Source organism: Scyliorhinus torazame, chromosome 3 (genome assembly GCF_047496885.1).
Source record: "Scyliorhinus torazame isolate Kashiwa2021f chromosome 3, sScyTor2.1, whole genome shotgun sequence".
NCBI lineage: Eukaryota > Metazoa > Chordata > Chondrichthyes > Carcharhiniformes > Scyliorhinidae > Scyliorhinus > Scyliorhinus torazame.
The window spans coordinates 3455888-3483585 of NC_092709.1; the positions used below are offsets into that span (position 1 = coordinate 3455888).

A 27698-nucleotide genomic window follows, 5' to 3' on the forward strand; every position below is an offset into this window, starting at 1 on the left:
ACATGAATGCACATTATTTTGCACTCATTTGTTGGTTATCATGATCTTCATGTGATGCATCCTTTCTCATATATGCTAAAAACAAGAAGTTAATCATTTAGGCATTGCTTTTTAGATTTGAAGCAATTTATTTGTTCACCTACTTTCCAGCGGTATTGATTATTTTTAGTCTGCACTTTCATAGTTGTTCATGGTCCATCAATAGGTTGTTGTGAAATTGGCAGGTGACTATTAGCTGTTTGCCAATGGAAGGCATCACAGCTGAACAAGATTCTGCCCACTGATGCTGCCTTTCTCGTAGGAGTTGTTGGTTTACTATGGGAGCAGTTCCTGTGCTTTCTAACCAAGAATTGCAACACCTAAGCTGTCAACTGAGTGTGTTCACCTAACTAGTACAAGTTTTACCAATGGACATGTCCTAATGCTACAGTGAATATTGTCTTTAGTTTAGCAGGTTAATTATGGGACCATTTTGACTTTATTTCAGATTATTTTCTCCTTGGCAGTACCTAGTGTAACAGACCAATCAGATAGATTATCTGGGCTACAGTTTAGATACTGCAATATCAGAAAGTGTTTTATAAAGTTACCCACAACCAGGCTATCATTTTTATTTCTGGCTATAGATGCTTATCAATTCTACCCTTGTTTAAAGATAGAACAAACTTCATGCCTTCCAAGTTGTACCAAAGAATTTCACAGTCAATAATGTGCTTCAGAAGAGCAGTCACTGTTTTAATATAGGAAAACCTATTGACCAATTACCCACAAACAATGAGCTAATTGACTAATCTCTAGTCAGGTTAGTTAAGGGGTAATGATGAAGTGGTTTGGAGAATCATATAATGTACAGTGCAGAAGGAGGCCATTCGGCCCATCGAGTCTGCACCGGCCTGTGGGAAGAGCATCCTACTTGAATCCACACCTCCACCCTACCCCAGGAACCCCACCAAACCTTTCTGGACACTAAAGGCAATTTAGCATGGCCAATCCACCTAATCTGCACATCTTTGGACTGTGGGAGGAAACCGGAGCACTCGGAGGAAACCCACGCAGACACGGGGAGAAGTGCAAACTCCGCACAGACAGTGACCCAGCGGGGAATCGAACCAGGGACCCTGAAGCTGTGAAGCAACAATGCTAACCACTGTGCTACTGTAAAGCCTTTATGTGAATCTTCTAGTAGCCTGGGATCTGGAGGGGAGCTATGTTTGACTGTAAACTGACTTGCTCTTTAATAACGGTTATGGTGGATTTTGGATTACTTTGCATTTTACCTGCAATTTTGGATTACTTTGCATATTACCAAATTTTAATATTATTTTGATTGTGCACCATATAGTGGAGTAGAGGCAAATAAAAGCAAAATATTGTGGATGCTGGAAATCTGAACTATAAACAGAAAATGCCAGATAAACCCAGCAAGTGTGGCAGCATCTGTGGAGAGAGAAACAGAGTTTATGTTTCAACTCAATGTGACCCTTCTAGAGAACGTCTCTGTGGCAGGAAAATTGGAAAGTGCTGACTGGAAACCCCTTGATCAGATCAGTGAATGAAGTGATATGCAGAGACTTGCACCTGGAGTGAATTCAATGGCTGAAGATTCCAGTAATTTGGTCTGTTTGACTCCAAATAGCGTGGAACTTGAGAGGTTCTTAGACTTGTATCCTGAGATTTAAAATGGTTTTGATCCTAGTTGTACACAATTGGTTCAATGAGTTGGCTGAGACCTGGAGACCATCTGTAGTTTTAGCTGCAACATGTTTACTGTTCTTCCCTCTGTGCCAGGAATCAACCTTAGTTAATTGTCAGTTAATGCAGGATTCACTAGTTTAGTTTTTTTCCTTTTTCAATACCTTAGATTGCCCCCAATTTCAGAACTAACTTTCTTTAACACTATCAGTTGTGACATATTTGTGGGTTCTGGCACCGTAAACACTAATCTGGAGACAACCAAGATTTTTTTTTTGATTCTGGATGGTGTTTGACATTAGTTAATGAACCCTCTAAATTTTCACATTTACATCAAAGTGTTTGCATTGATTGTCTGTCTGTGTTTGTGTGATGTTGGTGCAAATTGACTAATGTTCTTTTTTGTTGCAGGTTGCGTTTACTACGAGAATTTATCATCCAAATATTAACAGTAATGGCAGCATCTGTCTTGATATTCTAAGATCACAGTGGTCCCCTGCATTAACTATTTCTAAAGGTACAGTGAAACTCTTCTTTTTTTGAAGGATGCAATCTATAATACAGCACTTTCCGGGCTAAGCAAGTTGCTTTAATTAGTCCTGATGGTTGAAAGTATAAAGGTGATCCAGCAGCATTTGACCTGGTCATCACCTGCACTTTTTAAGCATTGCCTGCTAATTTCTAGTTGTGAAAACAAAGTAATGGTTAATGGAGGAAGTGAGTTAAAATTCTGGAAAAAGTGGTGAGAGCATCTGTGGAGAGAGTACAGAACTAATATTTTGAGTCTGGAGGACTCTTCATAAATGAAACAGCTATGGTTTCTGATTAATACAAAACTAACTTGAGTATATTTTATTGCGTAGTACAGTAGCAGTTGTTGCATTACTTATTGTTCCTTTGTTTAAGAAGGGTAGCAGAGATATTCCAGGAAATTATAGGCCAGTGAGCCTTGCGTTCTATGGTAGGGAATTTATTGAAGAAGATTCTTAGGGACAGGATTTACTCACATTTGGAAACAAATGGACTTGTTAGTGATAGGCAACATGGTTTTGTGAAGGGGAGATTGTGTCTCACTAAATTAATCAAGTTTTTTGAGGAAGTGATGAAGATGATTAAAGGAAGGGCAGTGGATGTTGTCTACGTGGACTTCAGTAAAGCCTTTGACAAGGTCCCTCCTGGCAGACTGGTACAGAAGCTGAAGTCACACGGGATTAGAGGTCAGTTGGCAAGTTGGATACAGAACTGGCTCAGTCATAGAAGACAGAGGGTAGCAATGGTAGGGTGCTTTTCTTAATGGAAGGCTGTGATGAGTGATGTTCCGCACGGATCAGTGCTGGGACCTTTGTTGTTTATCGTAGATAAAAATTATTTGGAGGAAAATGTAGCTGGTCTGATTAGTAAGTTTATGGACGACACAAGGGATTGGCAGATAGTGAAGAGACAGCACGGTAACAGTGGATAGCACAATTGCTTCACAGCTCCAGGGTCCCAGGTTCGATTCCTGGCTTGGGTCACTGGCTGTGCGGAGTCTGCACGTTCTCCCTGTGTGTGCGTGGGTTTCCTCCGAAGCTCCAGTTTCCTCCCACAGTCCAAAGATGTGCAGATTAGGTGGATTGGCCATGCTAAATTGCCCTTGGTGTCCAAAACTGCCCTTAGTGTTGGGTGTGGTTACTGGGTTATGGGGATAGGGTGGAGGTGTGGGCTTGGGTAGGGTGCTCTTTCCGAGAGCAGGTGCAGACTCGATGGGCCGAATGGCCTCCTGCACTGTAAATTCTATGAAATCTATGATTGTCAAAGGATACAGCAGGATATAGATCGATTGGCGACTTGGGTGGAGAAATGGCAGATGGAGTTTAATCCGGACAAATGTGAGGAAATGCATTTTGGAAGGTCTAATTATACAATGGGAATTACACAGTAAATGGCAGAACCCTTGGGAGTATTGACAGGCAGAAGACTGGGCGTGCAGGTCCACAGATCACAAAGTGGCACCGCAGACGGACGAGGTAGTCAAGAAGGCATAAGGCTCTTTTTACACCTAGGGTGGCGAGTGCCTGGAACGCACTGCTGCGACGTGGTGGAAGCAGATATGATGGCGATGTTTAAAAGGCATCTTGAAGAGTACATGGATTGGATTGGAATAGAGGAATACAGACCCCGGAAGTGCAGAAAGCTTTAGTTTAGACATGCATTTTGGTCGACGCAGGAGTAGGTGGCACGGTGGTTAGCACTGCTGTCACACGGCGCCGAGGACCCGGGTTTGATCCCGGCTCTGGTCACTGTCCGTGTGGAGTTTGCACATTCTCCCCGTGTCTGCATGGGTCTCACCCCCACAATCCAAAAAGATGTGCAGAGTAGGACAATTGGCCAGGCTAACTTGCCTAATTGGAAAAAATAGAATTCGGTATTCTAAATTTAAATTTTAAAAAAATGATTGTCACAAGCTTGGAGGGGCGAGGGGGGGCCTGTTCCTGTGCTGCACTGTCCTTTGTACTTCCTTGTGTCCACTGCTGTGTTCCAATTTTATTTAGCTATTTGGTGGAAGTATGCAATCTGGATTGTTATTTTGGTAGTGGGTGAGGATAGTTTGAGTTACAGTTTCTGATCGGCTTTCCTTTGGTCTTCAAAACTTTATACATTACTTTTGGTGATGTTGCTTATTGTCGACTAAACTTTATCAACAGAACAGTTCCCTGAGTTAATATTAAAATGATTAAGAAGCATTCTCTTGCAAGAAGCTGGATGAAAACTTTGTAAATTGTGGTGAAATAGAGTAATTTTTAGCTGCTTTGTAAAAGTTTATTTAGATTTAGATTTATTGTCATGTGTATAGTATAGTGAAAAGTATTGATCTGTGAACAGTCCAGGCAGTTCGCTCCATACATGAAAACATAGAACATGCTATAAATGCACAATGTAAATACATAAACATAGACGTCGGGTGCAGCATACGGAAGATAGTGCTACTATATCATGCTACTATCGTTAAACTAAGCCAAATAAAAGGGACAGTAACTTGTTGAAAACCAAACCCAGAAAAAGGCAGAAAATTGTTGAGATTCAATTTTAAATCATCACAACCGTCAACCAATTTATGGGATCAAATTATTGGCTTCCTTTGTAATAATCTTCAGATTTCTTCAGATTATTCCAGAATATTTACACAAACTGGAAATGGTGTTGGAGGTTTTTGTAAAGTGGCTTAGAATATTTTGCAAGTAAATGCCCGTTATCAAGTTTTGTTTTTTTGTTCTAATTGTGTTTTTTTTGTGCTGTTGCACACTTCTGTAACACCATGCAGCATGGTAGCACTGTGGTTAGCACTGTTCTTTACAGCACCAGGGATCTGGTTCCCGGCTTGGGTCTGTGCGGAGTCTGCACGTTCTCCCCGTGTCTGGGTTTCCTCGCACAGACAAAGATGTGCAGGTTAGGTGGATTGGCCATGCTAAATTGCCCTTCGTGTCCAAAAAAAGGTCAGGTGGGGTTACTGGGTTACAGGGATAGGGTGGAGGTTTGGCCTTCAGTAGGGTACTCTTTCCAAGCACCGGTGCAGACTCGATAGGCCGAATGGCCTCCTGCACTGTAAATTCTGTGATGTATAACACATTGTTTGCACCTAATCATAGTCAAATTTATTATAACCTAGGCAAATTTAGTACACTCATTCTCTCTCAGCTGACTGATTGGCAGCCCTGACATCCACAACAACTGCAGCCACCACAGATAAGTAAATTTAAACAAACACAAAAATGATTGAACAACTCCCATGTAAGGTGTAAATATCAGGAAGTTTAATTAATACTAATCTTTATTAGTGTCACAAGTAGGCTGCAATGAAGTTACTGTGAAAATCTCCTATTCGGGGGCAGCATGGTGTTGCAGTGGTTAGCACTGCTGCCTACGGCGCTGAGGTCCCAGGTTCGATCCCGGCTCTGGGCCAATGTCCGTGTGGAGTTTGCACATTCAATCTGCGTGGGTTTCGCCCCCACAACCCAAAAAGATGTGCAGGGTTGGTGGATTGGGCACGTTAAATTGCCCCTTTAAATAAATAATTTAGAATACCCCCAAAAAAATGTTTCCAATTACCCAAATATCAAATATGGAAGCATCACATTTTTTAATGATTCTAAAAATTTGGATATTTGGTGCCTCTGCTTCCTGTCAGTTTGATATGTCACAATTTTTAATGGGCTTGTTGATTATCTAAAGCCAGGGCTCTGATCTACAGCTTGACCTGTAGCATGAATTTCCCAAAGGTGGATGGGGAGCGGGTAGAAGGGCTGGGGGCCCCAATTGGGCTGGAAGAGATAGTGGAGGGCTTGAAGGCCATGCAGGCGGGTAATTCCCCGGGTCCAGACGGGTACCCAATGGAGTTTTATAAAATGTACTCTGGGATATTGGGGCCGGTGTTGTTGAGGATGTTCAATGAGGCAAGGGAAAGAGCGGTGTTGCCCCCGACGATGTCACAAGCAACGATTTAGCTGATTCTTAAGCTGTACAAGAACCCGGAGCTGTGTGGGTCCTACAGGCCGATCTCCCTGTTTTTAAAAAAAAAAAAAAAATTGTTTTATTCTCCTTTTTCACATTTTCTCCCACATTTACACCCATCAACAATAAACAATAATCAACAAGATATGTCAATCCCCATAATAACAACGATCCCATCCGCCCACCAACCCCCAAACCTCAACCCTCATGTTTACATAAACAAATGACAAAAAGGAATCAGGGATTACCTGTAGTCACCCTTAATCTACACGGCTCTCCACCCCCCCCCCCCCCCCAACCAACGCCATCCAGCCTCTAAGAGAGTACCGTGCATGATACCCCACAGTTGTAACGCGCCCCCCCCCCCCCCAAGTCTCCAGCTCCTCCCGTCCACTGCCTCTTGTAAAACACCTCCCAACCTCGGTTCCCTCCCCCCAACTTTCCACCCCGGCTAGACCACTCGGACCCTGTTCTGCCAGGCTCCGATGGCCGCAGCCCCTCCCCCCACCTCACTCCCGTTCACTGGCCAGCTTAAACCGGCCAGCGTGGAGGCCCCCGCCCAGGTCCCTTTCCCACTTGCCCGGCCCTAGGAAAGCCCAAAGATCCCCTTTTAGCACACAAACCCCGCATAGCCACCTACACCCCAAAGAGCCCTCCTTTCGAATGAAAGTCCCGTCCCTTCCCTTGTCCAAATATATGCAACATTGGCTCCTTTTGCCTCTACCCCCGCGCGCAGTGATACAAAAAAAAAGAAGAAAATACAGTCATGAGGTTACATCGGCACATGACCATTCCTCAATTTGTCAGTTCTGCCACAGTCCTTCTGCTTTCGCAAACTCCTCCGCTGCTTCTGCCGTTCCAAAATAAAAGTCCCATAGCTTGTAAGTCACCCTCAGCTTCACTGGATATACAATGCCACGCTGCACCTTGCCAATGTACAGTGCCCTCTTCACCTGGTTGAAGGCAGCCCGCCTCCTCGCCAGCTCCACCGTAAAGTCCTGGTATACACGTATACCAGCTCCAGCCCACTGCACCACCCGCTTCTGCTTGGCCCAGCTCAGGACCTTCTCCTTCACACTGTACCTACGGAAGCACAGAGTCACTGCCCTTGCCGGCTCACTTGCCTTTGGTACAGGCCTCCACGACCGATGAGCCCGATCCAGTTCATATTGGGAGGGGTCCTCCCCCTCCCCCAGTAGTTTTGCCAGCATCGTGGCAAAATACTCAGTCGGCTTCGGTCCTTCAACTCCTTCGGGCAGATCCACGACCCTCAAATTCTGTCGCCTGGATCTGTTTTCCAGATCTTCCATTTTTCCTCGCAGATTCTTGTTCGTGACCATCACCTTCCGCATCTCCTTCCCCATCGAGGCAAGTTGATCACCGTGCTGCAATACCGTCTCCTCCACTTCCTTCAGCGCCTCCCCTTGCTCTCGCACCTCCGCCACTGCGCCACCTCCGTCCTCACCGGGGAAACCGCCTCCTCCACCAGCACATTCAAAACCTCCCTCATCTCCTTCCTCACCGTCTCCATACATTTCTCAATCTGCGCCAACTGCTTTTGGAATTCCGCAGCCATCACCTTAGTTAGTTCTTCAGCCGTAAGCACTGCGGCCTCCCCTGGTGCTCCAGCCTTCTTCATCTTTGTTGACCCCACGGTGACCTTTCCCCTCCAACGGACATTCAGCCGCTTTTTTCCCGGCCATTTTTTTTGGTGTTTTTTGACATCTTCCCCTTGCGCTATCTCCCGACTTTTACTGCCGTCGCTGGCCCTAGGACCGGGCGTTACTCCCCGAAAATGCCGTTCTGAACGGGAGCCCTCCAATGTGCGGCTGCCTCCCGCCGGCCGTCACCAGAAGTTTCGCCGATCTCCCTGTTAAATGTACATGCCACGTTGCTGGCCAAAATCTTGTTCTCCAGGATCGAGGATTGTCTTCTGGACGTTATTGGGGAGGACCAGGCGGGGTTTGTTAAAGGCAGGCAGTTGGTGGCCAATGTAAGAAGGCTGTTAAATGTGAACATGATGACCCCGAAAGGTAGGGAAGTGGAGGTAGTGATCGCAATGAATGCAGAAAAGGCTTTTGATCAGGTAGAACGGGACTATCTGTGGGAGATACTGGGACGGTTCGGATTCCGGCACGGCTTTATTGACTGGGTCAGGTTACTGCATCAGGCTCCTGTGGCAAGTGTACGGACGAATAGGACAACATCGGACTATTTTAGACTGCACCGGGGGACGAGACAGGGATGCCCCCTCTCCCCACTGTTGTTTGCGCTGGCTTTGGAGCCGTTGGCAATTGCTCTGAGCGCCTCGAGGGGCTGGAGAGGACTGTTCGGGGGGGGGGGGGGGGGGGGAATGAGTGTGGAGCACAGGGTTTTGCTCTATGCGGGTGACCTGCTTCTATACGTTTCGGACCCAATAGAGGGGATGGAAGAAATCATGAGGACTCCAGGGAAATTTGGCCGGATTTCGGGGTATAAGCTTAATATTGGAAAGAGTGAGATGTTTGTGGTCCAGGCGAGGGGACAGGAGAGACGACTGGGAGAGCTGCCGTTTAGGTTAGTGGAGGGAAGCTGTACGTACTTAGGCATCCAGGTGGTGCGGGAATGGGACCGGCTGCAGAAATTGAATCTGGCCCGGCTGGTGGACCAAATGAAGGACGATATTCGGAGATGGGACTCGCTTCCGTTGTCTCTGGCTGGGAGGGTGCAAACGGTGAAGATGACGGTCCTCCCAAAATTCCTATTTGTATTTCATGTCTACCCATCTTTATTCCGCGGTCCTTTTTTACGCGGGTCAACAGAGTGATCACGGACTTCGTCTGGGCGGGCAAGATCCCGCGAGTAAGGAAGGTAATGCTTGAGCGGAGTCGGGGAGAGGGCGAGCAGGCGCTGCCAAATTTTAGCAACTATTATTGGGCGGCTAATATTGCCATGATCAGTAAGTGGGTGGTGGGGGAGGGGTCGGCATGGGTGCGTATGGAGGCGGCTTCATGTAAGGTCATCAGTTTGGGGCGTTGATAACGGCGCCTCTGCCGTTCCTGCCGGCACGGTACTCCACCAGTCCAGTGGTGGTAGCAGCCCTGAGAGTTTGGGGCCAGTGGAGGCAGCATGTGGGAGCAGTGGGAGCATCGGTCTGGGCCCCAATCTGTGATAATCACCGGTTTGTCCAGGGGAGTATGGACGGGTGGTTCCGGTTATGGCGGAGAGCGGGGATTGAGAGGTTGGGGGGTATGTTCATAGAGGGGAGCTTTCCGAGTATAACGGCGTTGGAGGAAAGTGGGCAGCATGGTAGCATTGTGGATAGCACAATTGCTTCACAGCTCCAGGGTCCCAGGTTCGATTCCGGCTTGGGTCACTGTCTGTGCGGAGTCTGCACATCCTCCCCGTGTGTGCGTGGGTTTCCTCCGGGTGCTCCGGTTTCCTCCCACATTCCAAAGATGTGCAGGTTAGGTGGATTGGCCATGAAAAATTGCCCTCAGTGTCCAAAATTGCCCTTAGTGTCCAAAATTGCCTTTAGTGTGGGGTGGGGTTACTGGGTTATGGGGATGGGGTGGAGGTGTTGATCTTGGGTAGGGTGCTCTTTCCAAGAGCCGGTGCAGACTCGATGGGCCAAATGGCCTCCTTCTGCACTGTAAATTCTATGAATCTATGAAACGTTTGGGTCGGCGAGGGGAAACAAATTCAGGTATCTGCAGGTGCGGGACTTCCTTCGTCAACCTTCCTGCTCCTACCGCTAACGGGGATTCGGGACAGGGTAGTTTCAGAGAGTGGGTAGGAGAAGGGAGCGCCTCGGACATTTATAAGGAGCTTATGGGGTTGGAGGAGACGCAGTCCGAGGAGCTGAAGCGCAAGTGGGAGGATAAGCTGGGAGGCGAGATAAAGGATGGTGTATGGGCAGACGTGTTGAGTCGAGTCAACAAGTCCGCAACATGGGCCAGACTCAGCCTGATACAATTTAAGGTTGTTCACCGGGCTCACATAACAGTGGCCCGGATGAGCAGATTCTTTGGGGTAGAGGACAGGTGCGCAAAATGTTTTGGACATGTCCAAAGCTTAGGGGATTTTGGCAGGGGTTTGCGGATGTCATGTTCACGGTGTTAAAAACAAGGGTGGCGCTGAGTCCAGAGGTGGCGATTTTTGGGGTATCCGAAGACCCGGGAATCAAGGAGGAGAAAGTGGCAGACATTCTGGCCTTTGCTTCCCTGGTAGCCCGGAGACGGGTACCATTAGCATGGAGGGACTCAAAGCCCCCGAAGTCGGAGACCTGGCTATCGGACATGGCTAGCTTTCTCTGTTTGGAGAAAATCAAGTTCGCCTTGAGAGGGTCACTGTTAGGGTTCACCTGGAGGTGGCAAACGTTCGTCGACTTCTTTGTGGGAAATTAATTGTCAGCAGACGGGGGGGGGGGGGGGGGGGGGGGTGGGGGGTGGAGGGGAGTAGTTTAGATTAGAGTAGGGGGTTAATAAGGGTGGGACCTGTAAGAGAGGTATGCACTATGTTTATGGTTTCATGTATATTGTTTATTTTGTTGTTACTATACCAAAAATACCTCAATAAAATGTTTATTTTTAAAAAATGATCAGCTCTGATCATATTCAATGAATCAACCTCGACTGCTCGCTTGGGAAGAGAATTCTAAGAAATTCCACCTGTCATAAATGGGAGACCAATGGACTAGTCAAGCAACAGCTTTGATGTAGTACTCATGGAATCATAGATACCACCGTCCCATCAGAGGTGGCAGTGACACTGGTATGCAGTCAGGGGGGATTTGCCCTGGAGTCCTCAACATGAACCCCGTGAAGTCATGTGGCATTAGGCTTTTGCTTGACTAATCTGTGAGATAGCTCTCCCAATTTTGGCACAAGCCCCCAGATGTTACTCGGGACACGGCAGAGTTGACTGGTTTGGGTGTGCTGTTGTCCTTTCTGGTGCCTTGGTCGATGCCAGATGGCCTCTCTGGTTTCATTGCTTTTTTTCGACTTCATTACTTTTTTTTCTTCAAAAAAATATACTTTATTCATAAAATTTATCATAAGCATTACAGAAACATTTCAAATTGTCTTGACTGTACATTTCCGGCAGAGTTACACATTGCCTTGACTTTCTTCCATTCAATTTTGATATTATTATTCACATATCACTCTTTACATTACAATTCCTTCTTAAATATTTACATTGTCATGTTTGTTTTATACATTGGAGTGTTGGTTGCCCAGACCGAGGGGGGTTTACACTGTTACCCGCCCCTCGGTGTACCTTTGCTGGAAAGACCTTACACAGTGGTCTTTCCCCATTGCGCCTTGGCGGCATCTGCCCCAAGCTTGAGTGCGTCCCTCAGCACGTAGTCCTGGACCTTGGAATGTGCCAGTCTGCAACACTCGGTCGAGGGCAATTCTTTGCACTGGAAGATCAGCAAGTTTCGGGCAGACCAAAGAGCGTCTTTCACCGAGTTGATGACCTTCCAGCAGCAGTTGATATTTGTCTCGGTGTGTGTCCCTGGAAACAGTCTGTAGAGCACAGAGTCCTGTGTCACAGATCTGTTCGGGATGAACCTTGACAAATACCACTGCATCTCTCTCCAGACCTTCTTTGCAAAGGCACATTCCACAAAGAGGTGTGTGACCGTCTCATTTCCCCCACAGCCACTCCGAGGGCAGCGTACATTGGCGCAGAGCCTTCGGCTGTGCATGAAGAATCTGACAGGGAGGGCCCTTGTCACCACCAGCCAAGCTAGGTCTTGGTGCTTGTTTGAAAGCTCTGGTGATGAGGCGTTCTGCCAGATGACTCTGGCAGTCTGCTCAGGGAACCATCCAACGTCCTCCACGGTCTCCTTTTCCTTGAGGGCCTCGAGGACATTAAGTGCTGACCACTGCTTCATTGCCTTGTGGTCAAAGGTGTTTTTCTTCAAAAACTTTTCCACGAAGGACAGGTGGTACGGCACGGTCCAACTACTTGGAGGGTTCCGCGGCAATGAGGCCAGGCCCATCCTTCGTAACACCGGGGACAGGTAGAACCTCAGTATGTAGTGACACTTGGTGTTTGCATACTGGGGGTCCACGCACAGCTTGATGCAGCTGGACACAAAGGTGGCCAACAGGATGAGGGAGGCGTTGGGTACATTCCGCCCTCCCTTCTCCAGAGGTTTGTACATGGTGTCCCTTCGGACACGGTCCATCTTGGATCTCCAGATGAATTTGAAGATGGCTCGGGTGACTGCTGCGGCGTAGGGTCGGGTTATGGGCCAGACCTTCGCCACGTGCAGTAGCACCGAGAGTACCTCACACCTGATGACCAGGGTTTTGCCCGCAATGGAGAGGGAGCGTTGCTCCCACCAGCCCAGTTTCTGCCTTGCTTTTGCTAAGCGCTCCTCCCAGGTTTTGGTGCACGCCCCAGCAGCTCCGAACCATATCCCCAGCACCTTCAGGTAATCTGACCTGACAGTGAAGGGGACAAAGGACCGGTCGGCCCAGTTTCCAAAGAACATGGCCTCGCTCTTGCCACGGTTTACCTTGGCTCCCGAGGCCAGTTCAAACTGGTCGCAGGTGGTCAAGAGCCTGCGCACAGACGCAGGATCCGAGCAGAAGACGGCAACATCGTCCATGTACAGGGAGGCCTTGACTTGCATGCCTCCACTGCCTGGGATCGTCACTCCCCTTATACCCGGACCCTTCCTGGTGGACTCGGCAAAAGGTTCTATGCAGCACACAAACAGGGCCGAGGAGAGAGGGCAGCCCTGCCTGACTCCAGATTTGATCTGGATCTTTTCTGATTCCCACCCATTGATTGAGACTGCGCTATAGATGTTTGTGTAGAGCAGTTTGATCCAATTGTGAATTTCCTCCCCAAACCCCATTTTGGAGAGCACATCCATCATGTAGGTGTGCGATATTCTGTCAAAAGCCTTCTCCTGGTCAAGGCTGATGAGGCAGGTGTCCACCCTCCTGTCCTGCACGTAGGCGATCGTATCCCTGAGTAGCGCGAGGCTATCAGAGATCTTCCTGCCGGGTACAGCACAGGTTTGGTCAGGGTGGATCACCGACTCCAGAGCAGACCTGACCTGATTAGCGATGACCTTGGCTAGAATTTTGTAATCCACATTCAACAGTGAAATGGGTCGCCAATTTCGAATTTCTTCCCTTTTCCCCCTTCTGCTTGTAGATGAGGGTGATGATGCCTTTCCTCATGGACTCTGACATGCTGCCTTCCAGAAGCATACTCTCGTACACTTCCAGCAGGTCTGGGCCCATCCAGTCCCACAGAGCCGAATACAACTCAACCGGTAAGCCATCGCTTCCGGGAGTTTTACTCGTCTCGAAGGACTTGGCGGCCTTTGTCAACTCGTCCAGAGTTAGTGGTTTGTCCAGGTTTTCCAGCTCGCTGTCGCCTATGACCTCCGTGATAGTCGACAGGAAGGTCTGGGAAACAGTGCTATCTGTTGGCTTCAGGTCATACAGTCCGGCATAAAAGGATTGGCTGATCCTCAGGATGTCAGACTGCGATGACTTTACAGAGCCATCTTCTTCCTTCAGGCTGCTGATCACAGAGGTCTCTCTGTGTACCTTTTGGAAGAAGAAGCGTGAGCACTTTTCGTCCTGCTCCACGTAGCGGACTCTGGAACGGAAGATAACCTTGGAGGCCTCCGAGGTGTAGAGCGAGGCTTGCTGGCTCTTCACCTCTTGGAGATCCTCCTTGACATCCACCCCCATCGACTGCAGCTGGAGCAAATTCTGCATACTTTTCTGGAGCCTGGACATGACCCCTCGTCTCTCTCTCACCTTTTGAACGCCCTTGAGGATGAAAAACCTCTTGATATTCCCCTTGATTGCTTCCCACCAGAGATGTGGGGCGTCAAAGAGGGGTTTCACGGTTCTCCAACCTTTGTAATCCCTCCTGAGTTCCTCAAGGTTCTCAGGGGTCAGCAGTTTTACATTTAGCTTCCATGTCCCCCTGCCTACCCCCTGGTCTTCCTGCAGGTGGCAGTCGGCCAGTAGGAGGCAGTGGTCAGAGAAGAACACCGGCGTTACGTCGGTGGACCTGACCGTGAAAGCTCGGGACACAAAAAAGAAGTCTATCCTGGAGCGGACGGACCCGTCTGACCGTGACCATGTGTATCTACGCTGCGCTCCGTCTGCAGGGTTGCTGCTGACGTCGAGCAGCTTGGCGTCTTTTACCGTTTCCATCAGGAGTCTGGACGTAGTGTCTAGTTTGCTGTCGGCTCTGCTGGATCGTCCAGCCGCATCGATGATGCAGTTGAAGTCACCACCCAGGATGACCGGCTTGGAGGTGGCCAACAGCAGTGGGAGTTGCTGAAGGACTGCCAGCCGCTCACTTTTTACGGCCGGGGCGTACACATTAATAAGTCTGAGAGGGGTGTTTTTGTATTTCACGTCTGCTACGAGGATGCGCCCGCCCACCACCACCTTAACGTCGGAGATGGTGAAGTTGCCTCCCCGCAGCAGAATACCCAGGCCAGAGGAGCGGCATGACGACTTCATGACGTTTTGATTCAACTGAGCGGTTTGCTAAGCCATTTCGGAGGGTGTTTGAGTCATCTACAATGCTATGGGTGTGGAGTCACCTCTAGGCCAGACTAGGTAAAGACGGCAGATTTCCTCCTCTAAAGACATCAGTAAACCAGATAGGTTTTTACAACCATAGACAATTGTTTCTTGGTTACTATTACTGAAACTAGCCATTTAAATTCCACCATTGCTGTGGTGGGATTTTAACTCGGGTCCCTGAACAGGAGAGAATTCTAAAGTTGCTCCTGGCTCTTAGTAACTTGCACAGTTCTCCCTTCACGTTAGGTTAGCAGTAATTTCAACTGTTGGTAACCGTGACTTTCTTCTCTAGACATCTACAATGAAGTCTAGATGTGCCACAGTAAATTGAAGCACCGCATTGGGATGAGGTCATTCATCTCAACACAGACCTCAAGCGGCAGTTTCAAAAAATATATTTTTTAATGAATTGTGTCTTAAATATGGAAGCACAAAAACAGTGTGAGGAACACGGGCAACACGTATGAGATGGGTAATGTGTAGAAGACTCATTCATACCTTATTTTAAGTGAAACCTGCTGGTACAAAGTTCCATTGGGCTGGGAATGATCATACCTGTAAGCTTCTCGATGCGAATCAAACCCAAGTGCAGTTTTATTGCATTTGACATTTTTGGAAACCCTATCATGGAAACATATTTGGTTATCTAGGAGGTAGAAGTTATCTTGGCTGTGAACTTCCAGTTGGTTGAGGTTCGTTTCTGCTGTAAAAATAAATAGCTGAATCTCATGTCAACTGTTGGCACAACACAATTCATTCTAGGATATCCTGTAATTGAGCAAACCACACGATGAACACTTGATAGTGAGATTTGGAATCTGTTCTGAGCTGTGTATAATTACTTTGGAAGTAAAAACCTTCCAAGGGACATTGGGCAATACAGTAAGTGGATTGGGGCATCATTATTTGACGGAATATCCATAGAATTCCTTGAGTGCAGAAGGAGACCATTCAGCCCATCGAGTCTGCACTGACACTCCGAAAGAGCACCCTCCCTAGGCCTACTCCCCCACCCTATCCCCGTGGCCCCACATCCGTGGACACTATCATGCCCAATGCACCTAACCTGTAAACCTTTGGATTGTGGGAGGAAACCGGAGCATCCGGAAGAAATCTACGCAGAGCGTCACCCAAGGCTGAAATTGAACCTGGATCCAAGGGCAATGTGTCAAAGTTCGCGGATGACACTATGATGAGTGGTAAAGTGTGCAGACGGCACTGAAAGTCTGCAGAGGGATAATAGGTAGTTTAAGTGAGTGGGCAAGGGTCTGGCAGATGGAGTACAATGTTGGTAATTGTGAGGTCATCCATTTGGTAGGAATAACAGTAAAATGGACAATTATTGAAATGGAAAAAGTTGCAGCGACCTGGGTGTCCTTGTGCATGAATGACAAAAAGTTGATTTGCAGATGCAGCAGGTAATTAAGGAAGGCAAATGGAATTTTGTTCCTCATTGCGAGGGATGGTGTTTAAAAGCAGGGTGGTTATGTTGCAGCTGTATAGGGTGCTGGTGAGGCTACACCTGGAGTACTGTTTACAGTTTTGGTCTCCTTACTTAATGTGTGACACTGGAGGCAGAAGAGATTCATTAGGTTGATTCCGGAGTTGAGAGAAATGGTTTGAGGAGACTGGGACTATACTAATTGGAATTTAGAAGAATAAGAGGGATCTTACAGAAACGTATAAAATTATGAAGGGAATGGTTAAGATAGAAGCAGAGAGGTTGTTTCCACTGGCAGGTGAAACTAGAATTAGGGGCATAATCTCAAAGTAAGGGGGAACAGATTTAGGACTGAGTTGAGGAGAAACTTCTTCATCCAAAGGGTCGTAAAGCTGTGGAATTCCCTTCCCCAGTGAAGCAGTTGAGGCTACCTAGAAGCATATTTTTAAGGCAAAGATAGATACATTTTTGAACAGTAAAGGAATTAAGGGTTATGGTGAGTGGGCGGGTAAGTGGAGCTGAGTCCACAAAAACTTCAGACACTATCTTATTGGATGGAGGAGCAGGCGCGAGGGACCAGATGGTCTACTCTTCCTAGTTATGTTCTTATGTCCCTGGCACTGAGGCAGCAGTGCTAACCACTGTTACCATGCCGCCCGGTTTCTATTTCAACTTTGATTTCAAATTTCCAGTATGCTTTCTTGGGCGGCATGGTGGCACAGTGGTTAGCAGTGTTGCTTCACATCGCCAGGGTCCCATGTTCGACTCCTGGCTTGGGTCACTGTGCGGAGTCGGCGCGTTCTCCCCCGTGTCTGGTTATGACAAATTCATACCTAATTTACACTGAAGGCTGGAAGAGCATTCTGAAGAAGAAATATTGACTTGAATATTATACAACTTGTACAGCTAGCTTTGTTTCATATTCCGAGTAAGATGACTTAAATCGAGAATAAACTGCAAATGTATAAATGTTTCACGAGAGACGAAAAGCTTGCTGATAATAGAATAAAGCTGAATTGCTTATTATTTCTTTTGCAGTTCTATTGTCCATTTGTTCACTGTTATGTGATCCAAACCCTGATGACCCACTAGTGCCAGAGATTGCACGTATCTACAAAACAGATAGGGAAAAGTGAGTATCCTTAAAAGGAACATTGTTCAATGTCAAACTTGAACATTTTAAATGTGCAGTCTTCTGATTCCACTTTATGCAGTGTCAAATGGCTATTTTGTATAAAATTCAATGCTTTGAATGGTAAAACTTCACAAAGATATTAAAAGCAGTAATATTTTAATGGTAGTCGCTAGAAACATGAACTGAGTTACAGTGGGACATCACTTCGGTGCAGCAGGCTGCATTGGAGTACTGTTATAAGTACAGAATCTAATTTGCAATAGGAGGAAAATATATTCTCAACAGTCTACTTAACATGACTTGAAATGCAATAAAAATTTGTGTCATGTCATGATGCCTTAATTTGGTTCTTAGAAATGTTCAGTTGTAGTTAGGTTGCATAATAACTATTCACCTGGTATGTTCAGCTTGCAGCTGTTTTTAGTGAGCCTGTTCCATTGTTCATTGTGTTCAAATACAATCTTTTGCTAATTGTGCAACCTTTCCAAAACCACTCTTCCTCAACCAGCCTATTCATTCTCTTTCCCCTGCCTCCAAGTAGGTCATGGGTTTGTAAACAAATGAATTAAGAGCAGGAGTAAATCTCTCGGCCCCTTGAGCCACCTCCGCTATTCAAGAAGATATTTATTTTTCCACTGCAAGTGCTGGCTGGAATCAGTAAATGTTTGTTAAGACTGCCATTGGAAGCAAACTTCAAAAGACCACGTTATTCAGGGACAATCTTCCAGTGAAATATTGAAACCTGGCAAGGCTCCAGGAGACCCTGTTCAGTTGAGTTCCATAGCATTTCGCACTCAGTTGTGCAGTGTGTGTTTGTTATACTGTAGGTGAGAAGAGCATCCCCAACACCAGGCTAAATAGCTGTTTTTTAAAGCAGACCAAGGCAGATGGGTTGTTCAGTTCCCGTACCGGCCTCCCTGAACAAGCGCCGGAATGTGGCGACTAGAGGCTTTTCACAGTAACTTCATTGAAGCCTACTTGTGACAAGCGATTATTATTATTTATCCCCGTAACCCCACCTACCCTTTTTGGACACTAATGGCAATTTAGAATGGCCAATCCACCTAACCTGCACGTCTTTGGACTGTGGGAGGAAACTGAAGCACATGGAGGAAATCCACGCACACACTGGGAGAACGTGCAGACTCCACACACACTGGCCCAAGCCGGGAATCGAACTTTGGACCCTGGAGCTGTGAAGCCACTGTGCTACCGTGCTACATCCATCATTCTGTCTCTGCAGATCCACATCATTCGCTAAGAAAATGTTATTTATGGATTCCACATATACACTTCTTGTGCTTTTGTTTTGAGCCCTCGATATCTGCCCTAGGCCTCCCTTTTTCTCCTTATCCAATGCTGCATGTCCTCGATACCCAGGGTTCACTGAATTTATTGGTCCCACCCTTTTTCTTCATTGGAACATGTTGGCCCTGTATTCTCTCTATTTCCTCCTTGAATGTGTCACACTGTTCTGTCACAGATTTACCTAAATGTTCCTGCTCCAAGTCCACTCTGGCCAAATCGCATCTGATCTTATTCAAATCGGCCCTCCCCCAGTTTAGAACTTTGATCTCAGGCCCACCCGTGTCCTTTTCCATAATCAGTTTGAATCTAACTGAGTTATGATCACAGTCTACAAAATGCTCCCCACTGATACTTCAATCACTTTCCCAGCTTTGTTACCTAAAATTAAGACCAGGACCACCCCTTCTCTTGTAGGAGATTGCATGGCTTGGAGATTAACTGAGGTCAACACAGATCCTTTCAATACTGGGCTGAATCAAAGGACAGGTGGTGCTAACCAATGATTTTCTACATTGAATCTGGTTAGTGTTCTTGGTTAGAGCTGTATGCTTTGGAAAACATTAAGCACTTTTAAAAATATGTAATATGGTTCTGACACTGGGATGCTTAGCTTTGATTTTCTGTTGAATAGAATTCATAAAATCTCTACAGTGCAGAAGGTGGCTTTGGCTCAAGTGGGTCTGCATCGACCCTCTGAAAGAGCACCCTATCTAGGCCCATTCCCCCACCTTATCCCCGTAACCCCACCTAACTTGTACATCCCTGGACACTAAGGTGCAATTGTATCATGGCCAATCCACCTAACCTGTGCATCTTCGGACTGTGGGAGGAAACCGGAGCACCCGGAAGAAACCCACGCAGACACAGGGAGGAAGTGCAAACTCCACACACAGTTCCCCAAGACAAGAATTGAACCCGGGACTCTGGAGCTGTGAGACAGCAGTGCTAACCACTGTGCCCTCCTCGGTTGATTTAACGCATCTGCAGTTGAAACTGGAACCTAATGGTGTTAACTGGATGGAGTATATTATGTTGAATTGGATTCATTGTTAAAACTTGCCCAAGCTTTAAGTCTGTTAATCCAGTTTTGTCTGATGCAAATTTAAAATCGTTGAAGGTATCGTTTTTTGGGATTTTTTTAAAATGCAGGCAATTCTTGTGATAATTATTAACGATAAATGTGATTTAAGAATTTGACATGACCTCAACCCCATTGCTATGGGTCTGGGGTCACAGTGAGGCTAGGTATAGTAAGGACAGCAGATTTCCCATCACTATAGGCGTCAATGAGGCTAGGTACAGGAAGGACAGCAGATTCCCTTCACTATAGTGTCATGTGAGAGTACCTTTAAGAAATGGATGTTTAAGCAATGTACTTTAAGAAATGGAGCTGATCATATTACTGAAGTGATGTCAGAGGGTGGGGGGAGCTGAGCTCACTCATGCTTTTTTGAGTTTCAGTTTGAGAACGCACCTGGGAGTGTCTGTGTGTTTTTGCTGTGAGCTGCAGGAAGAAACACCGAGCTGGTCTGTTGATTTCTGCAATCCAAAGACTATAAATATATTGAATGTAACCTAATGTGCTCCTATTTTTTTGACGGTTTGAAGACTTTTGGATGTTTTAAAGGAACAGTTTGAAGGATTATTTAGTGTTGTAGTCTTTTGAGGTTATCTTTGAAGTAATAGGTGTTAAGATATTGAATGTTTGTTTTTAAAAGGTTAACTCGAGTTCATAGAATAAACATTGTTTTGTTTTAAAAACCACTTGTCCAGTTCTGCTGTATCACACCTGGAGAGTACGCTGTGTGCTTCCCACACAATCTATTAGAAGTTGTGGGTCGGTTGAACTCCATGAAACACTTTGGGGTTCTGTACACCCAGACCCATAACAATTGGAGGCTCGAGGGGGATAAAAGTCTATCGATTGGATTAGCTTAACAAACTTAAAGACAGTGAGGGGTGAGCACATTGTGGTTGCTTTTCAGGTGTGGTATTTTAGATTAAGTGGGGAGTGTATTGTGGACAATGGCTCTTTCAGAGGCTCAGAAGTTTTTGGGGGTGGACACGGTAACACGCAGTACCCTACGGACAGAGACTAAAAGCAGATTGTTAGATTTGGCAAAAGCATTGCAGTTAACATTGCCTGGCAAAATGCAAAAAGATGAGGTACTTATCGTGCTAGCTGAGCATTTAAATTTGCCTGAGATACATTCTGACTCATTAGATATGGCAAAGCTCCAGTTGCAGATTAAGCAATTTGAACATGAAAGAGAATTAAAGCAGCTTGAATATTCAATGAGAGAAAAGGAAAAGGAGAGAGAAGAAAGTAACAAAGAAAGAGTTTGAGAGGAAAAAAAAAGGGAGAGAGAAGAAAGAAACAAAGAAAAAGATAGAGAGGAAAGGGAAAAAGAGAGCGAGTTTGAACTTCATAAAATTGCTATGAAACATGAAAATCAGTTAAAATTGGCAGACGCAAAGGGAAACACAGTTGGATGAGATTTATGAGGATAGTGAGACAGAGCATCATAGTCGAAGACGTGGTGGGGATCTATTTAAATATGTCCAAGGTTTGCCGAGAAGGAGGTAGAAGCCTTTTTCATTTCATTTGAGAAGGTAGCTAAACAAATGAAATAGCCACAGGACATGTGGGTATTACTGATTCAAACAAAGCTGGTAGGTAGAGCTAGTGAAGTGTTTGCATCACTACCGGAGGAGGTATCTGGAATGTATGAGGAGGTGAAAAAATCCATCTTAGGTGCATATGAGCTAGTGCCTGAAGCTTACAGATAAAGGTTTAGATATTTAAGGAAATAATTTGGTCATACATGTAGTTTGAAAGGCTCAACAGAGTAATTTTGTTAGGTGGATAAGGGCTTTGAAAATAGACCAAACATATGAAGCTCTGAGAGAAATTATACTTTCGGAGGAGTTTAAAAATTCAATTCCTGATGTAGTGAGAACTCCTGTGGAAGAGCAGAGGGTTAATACTGCGAAATTAGCAGCAGAAATGACAGATGATTAGGAATTAGTTCATGAATCAAGGCTTGGTTTCTGACATCAGTTTCAGCCGGTGAGGGATAGAAACTGGGGACATGAGAAATACTCAAGTGGTAAAGGTAAAGGTGATCTAATGGGAGATAATAGAGTGTATCTCAGATTAAAAAAGAAATCCAGGAGGATGGAATTGAAATGAAAAGTTTCAAATGTTTTCACTGTAATAAACTAGGCCATGTAAAGTCACAGTGTTGGTGGTTGAAGAAAAGCACTGGGAAGGCTGATGTGGTAAAATAGGATAAGACAGTGGGGTTTGTTAGAGTGGGAAAGGAAAGCCCCAGGGAAGCGAAGGAGGTGCAAACGATTGTACAGCCTGTTCAAGAAGTAATTGATAAGAAGGTGCCAGATGTCTTTAAAGAATTTACTTGTGTGGGTAAAGTTTACTCGTGTGTATCAGGTGGAGCAGGTAAAGAAGTCACAATTTTAAGAGATACAGGAGCTAGTCAATCTTTAATGTTAACAGATAAGGAATTATGTAGTTTGGGAAGAATGTTGCCAGAAGGTGGTAATATGTGGAATTCAGGGTGAGAGGAGTAGCGTTCCATTATATAAGGTAAGGTTGGAAAGTCCAGTGAAGTGGTAGCAGGAGTAATAGAGAAACTATCTTGTCCAGGAATACAGTTTATCTTGGGTAATGATATAGCTGGATTGCAGGAGGGAGTGATGCCTACTGTGGTTGATAAGCCAGTGGAAAATCAGACAACTGAAGTGTTGGAGAACGAATATCCTGGGATTTTTCCGGATTGTGTAGTAACAAGGTGGCAAAGTCACAGGTTAAGACGAGGAGAAATCAAAGAGTGAAGATGAAGTTGAAGTGCAATTATCCGAAACAATTTTTGATCAGATGGTTGAAAAAGAACAAGAACAGGTGGAGGATGAGGCGGATATTTTTAGTTCAGGAAAATTAGCGGAGTTACAACAGAAAGATGTATCAGAAAGCATATACGGAAGAGGAATCTGAGCGTATACCAGAGTGTTATTACCGTAAATGTGATGTCTTGATGAGAAAATGGAGACCTGTACATATGCAGGCGGATGAAAAGTGGGCAGAAGTTCATCAAGTAGTATTGCTGGTAGGGTATAGAAAGGAGGTGTTGCGAGTGGCACATGAGGTACCAGTGGGAGGTCATTTGGGGATAAGGAAAACTCAAGCTAAAATCCAGAACATTTTTAATGGCCTGGACTACATAAAGATGTAGTTAAATTTTGTCAGTCATGTCACACATGTCAAGTGATAGGGAAACCTCAAGCAGTGATAAAACCAGCGCCCTTAATACCCATTCCAGCATTTGAGGAACCTTTTACAAGTGTCCTAATCGATTGTGTAGGACCGCTTCCTAAAACAAAATGTGGCAATCAATATCTTTTGACTATAATGGATGTGTCTACTAGGTTTCCAGAGGCCATTCTAGTACATAATATTACAGCTAAAAAGATTGTGGAGGAGTTACTTAAATTCTTTACTAGATATGGACTACCCACAGAAATTCAATCGGATCAAGGATCAAATTTTACCTCAAAGTTATTCAAAGAAGCTATGGATAGCTGAGGAATAAAACAAGTTAAATCAACTGCGTACCATCCAGAATCGCAGGGAGCGTTAAAAAGGTGGCATCAGACATTAAAGACAATGTTGAGGGCTTATTGTCAAGATTATCCAGAGGATTGGGGTAAAGGAATTCCATTTGTACTGTTTGCAATTCGGGATGCATCTAATGCGTCAACCAAATTTAATCCTTTTGAACTAATTTTTGGTCATGAGGTAAGAGGACCACTTAAATTGATTAAGGAAAAATTGGTGGGTGAGAAATCGGAAATTACACTATTGGATTACGTGTCAAATTATAGGGAACTATTAAATAGAGCAGGTGAATGGGCTAGACAACATTTGAAAGTTGCACAAAATGTGATGAAACGGGTAGCGGACAAGAAATCCAATGTTCGTAGTTTTACCAGTGGAGATAAAGTTTTACTGGTAGGTGAGTCTTTAAAAGCTGGGTTTTGTGGACCGTATCAGATTGAAAGGAAATTAAGTGAGGTGAATTATGTGGTTAAAAACACCAGATAGAATGAAGACTGACCGAGTGTGTCATGTGAATATGCTTAAAAGGTACTTTGAAACGAACTTAATCCGCTCTAGCTTTATAAACCCTGCCATGTCATTTATCCAGGTCTCCACCCCCGGGAGCTTGGCTTCTTTCCACATTAGCAATATCCTGCGCCGGGCTACTAGGGACGCAAAGGCCAAAACATCGGCCTCTCTCGCCTCCTGCACTCCCGGCTCTTGTGCAACCCCAAATATAGCCAACCCCCAGCTTGGTTCGACCCGGACTCCTACTACTTTTGAAAGCACCTTTGTCACCCCCATCCAAAACCCCTGTAGTGCCGGGCATGACCAAAACATATGGGTATGATTCGCTGGGCTTCTCGAGCACCTCGCACACCTATCCTCCACCCCAAAAAATTTACTGAGCCGTGCTCCAGTCATATGCGCCCTGTGTAATACCTTAAACTGAATCAGGCTTAGCCTGGCACACGAGGACGACGAGTTTACCCTGCTTAGGGCATTTGCCCACAGCCCCTCCTCGATCTCCTCCCCCAGCTCTTCTTCCCATTTCCCTTTTAGTTCATCTACCATAGTCTCCCCTTCGTCCCTCATTTCCCTATATATATCTGACACCTTACCATCCCCCACCCATGTCTTTGAGATCACTCTGTCCTGCACTTCTTGTGTCGGGAGCTGCGGGAATTCCCTCACCTGTTGCCTCGCAAAAGCCCTCAGTTGCATATACCTGAATGCATTCCCTTGGGGCAACCCATATTTCTCGGTCAGCGCTCCCAGACTCGCGAACTTCCCATCCACAAACAGATCTTTCAGTTGCGTTATTCCTGCTCTTTGCCACATTCCATATCCCCCATCCATTCCCCCCGGGGTAAACCTATGGTTGTTTCTTATCGGGGACCCCCCCCAAGGCTCCAGTCTTTCCCCTATGCCGTCTCCACTGTCCCCAAATCTTCAGTGTAGCCACCACCACCGGGCTTGTGGTGTAGTTCCTCGGTGAGAACGGCAATGGGGCTGTCACCATAGCCTGTAGGCTAGTCCCCCTACAGGACGCCCTCTCTAATCTCTTCCACGCCGCTCCCTCCTCCTCTCCCATCCACTTACTCACCATTGAAATATTAGCGGCCCAATAATACTCACTTAGGCTCGGTAGTGCCAGCCCCCCCCTATCCCTGCTACGCTGTAAGAATCCCTTCCTCTCTCTCGGGGACTTCCCGGCCCACACAAAACCCATGATGCTCTTTTCAATCCTTTTAAAAAAAAAAAGCCTTCGTGATCACCACCGGGAGGCACTGAAACACAAAGAGGAATCTCGGGAGGACCACCATCTTAACCGCCTGCACCCTCCCTGCCATTGACAGGGATACCATATCCCATCTCTTGAAATCCTCCTCCATCTGTTCCACCAACCGCGTTAAATTTAACCTATGCAATGTGCCCCAATTCTTAGCTATCTGGATCCCCAGGTAACGAAAGTCCCTTGTTACCTTCCTCAACGGTAGGTCCTCTATTTCTCTACTCTGCTCCCCTGGATGCACCACAAACAACTCACTTTTCCCCATGTTCAATTTATACCCTGAAAAATCCCCAAACTCCCCAAGTATCCGCATTATTTCTGGCATCCCCTCCGCCGGGTCCGCCACGTATAGTAGCAAATCGTCCGCATACAAAGATACCCGGTGCTCTTCTCCTCCCCTAAGTACTCCCCTCCACTTCTTGGAACCCCTCAACGCTATCGCCAGGGGCTCAATCGCCAGTGCAAACAATAATGGGGACAGAGGGCATCCCTGCCTTGTCCCTCTATGGAGCCGAAAATATGCAGATCCCCGTCCATTCGTGACCACGCTCGCCACTGGGGCCCTATACAACAGCTGCACCCATCTAACATACCCCTCTCCAAAACCAAATCTCCTCAACACCTCCCACAAATAATCCCACTCCACTCTATCAAATGCTTTCTCGGCATCCATCGCCACTACTATCTCCGTTTCTCCCTCTGGTGGGGCCATCATCATTACCCCTAACAACCTCCGTATATTCGTGTTCAGCTGTCTCCCCTTCACAAACCCAGTTTGGTCCTCGTGGACCACCCCCGGGACACATTCCTCTATTCTCATTGCCATTACCTTGGCCAGGACCTTGGCATCTACATTTAGGAGGGAAATAGGTCTATAGGACCCGCATTGTAGCGGGTCCTTTTCCTTCTTTAAGAGAAGCGATATCGTTGCTTCAGACATAGTCGGGGGCAGTTGTCCCCTTTCCTTTGCCTCATTAAAGGTCCTCGTCAATACCGGGGCGAGCAAGTCCACATATTTTCTATAGAATTCGACTGGGAATCCATCCGGTCCCGGGGCCTTTCCCGCCTGCATGCTCCTAATTCCTTTCACCACTTCTTCTACCTCGATCTGTGCTCCCAGTCCCACCCTTTCCTGCTCTTCCACCTTGGGAAATTCCAGCCGATCCAAGAAGCCCATCATTCTCTCCCTCCCATCCGGGGGTTGAGCTTCATACAATTTTTTATAAAATGTCTTGAACACTCCATTCACTCTCTCCGCTCCCCGCTCCATCTCTCCTTCCTCATCCCTCACTCCCCCTATTTCCCTCGCTGCTCCCCTTTTCCTCAATTGGTGTGCCAGCAACCTGCTCGCCTTCTCCCCATATTCGTACTGTACACCCTGTGCCTTCCTCCATTGTGCCTCTGCAGTGCCTGTAGTCAGCAAGTCAAATTCTACATGTAGCCTTTGCCTTTCCCTGTACAGTCCCTCCTCCGGTGCTTCCGCATATTGTCTGTCCACCCTCAAAAGTTCTTGCAGCAACCGCTCCCGTTCCTTACTCTCCTGCTTCCCTTTATGTGCCCTTATTGATATCAGCTCCCCTCTAACCACCGCCTTCAACGCCTCCCAGACCACTCCCACCTGGACCTCCCCATTATCATTGAGTTCCAAGTACTTTTCAATGCACCCCCTCACCCTTAGACACACACCCTCATCTGCCATTAGTCCCATGTCCATTCTCCAGGGTGGGCGCCCTCCTGTTTCCTCCCCTATCTCCAAGTCCACCCAGTGTGGAGCGTGATCCGAAATGGCTATAGCCGTATACTCCGTTCCCCTCACCTTCGGGATCAATGCCCTACCCAGCACAAAAAAGTCTATTCGCGAGTAGACTTTATGGACATAGGAGAAAAACGAGAACTCCTTACTCCTAGGTCTGCTAAATCTCCACGGGTCTACACCTCCCATCTGCTCCATAAAATCTTTAAGTACCTTGGCTGCTGCCGGCCTCCTTCCAGTCCTGGACTTCGACCTGTCCAGCCCTGGTTCCAACACCGTATTAAAATCTCCCCCCATTATCAGCTTTCCCATCTCTAGGTCCGGAATGCGTCCTAGCATCCGCCTCATAAAATTGGCATCATCCCAGTTCGGGGCATATACGTTTACCAAAACCACCGTCTCCCCCTGTAGTTTGCCACTCACCATCACGTATCTGCCCCCGTTATCCGCCACTATAGTCTTTGCCTCGAACATTACCCGCTTCCCCACTAATATAGCCACCCCCCTGTTTTTCGCATCTAGCCCCAAATGGAACACCTGCCCCACCCATCCTTTGCGTAGCCTAACCTGGTCTATCAGTTTCAGGTGCGTTTCCTGTAACATAACCACATCTGCCTTAAGTTTCTTAAGGTGTGCGAGTACCCGTGCCCTCCTTATCGGCCCGTTCAGCCCTCTCACGTTCCACGTGATCAGCCGAGTTGGGGGGCTTCCTACCCCCCCCCTCTTGTCGATTAGCCATCACCTTTTTCCAGCTCCTCACCCGGTTCCCACGCAGCTGTATCTCCCCCAGGCGGTGCCCCCCCCCGCCCATCCTCTCCCATACCAGCTCCCCCCTCTCCCCAGCAGCAGCAACCCAGTAATTCCCCCCTCCCACCCCCCCCCCGCTAGATCCCCCGCTAGCGTA

General features: G+C 46.6%; 1 protein-coding gene across 3 annotated transcripts in view; it reads left to right on the forward strand.

The window, feature by feature from the left end:
* Window positions 1–27698, forward strand: part of LOC140408250 (ubiquitin-conjugating enzyme E2 D2-like) — a 59715-nt gene that overhangs the window by 13456 nt on the left and 18561 nt on the right. For all 3 annotated transcript variants that reach the window (XM_072495204.1, XM_072495202.1, XM_072495203.1), the window contains exons 5-6: window positions 2104–2209; window positions 17224–17317. In XM_072495204.1, the coding sequence (XP_072351305.1) occupies window positions 2104–2209; window positions 17224–17317 (200 nt within the window). The remainder of the gene's footprint in view (window positions 1–2103; window positions 2210–17223; window positions 17318–27698) is intronic.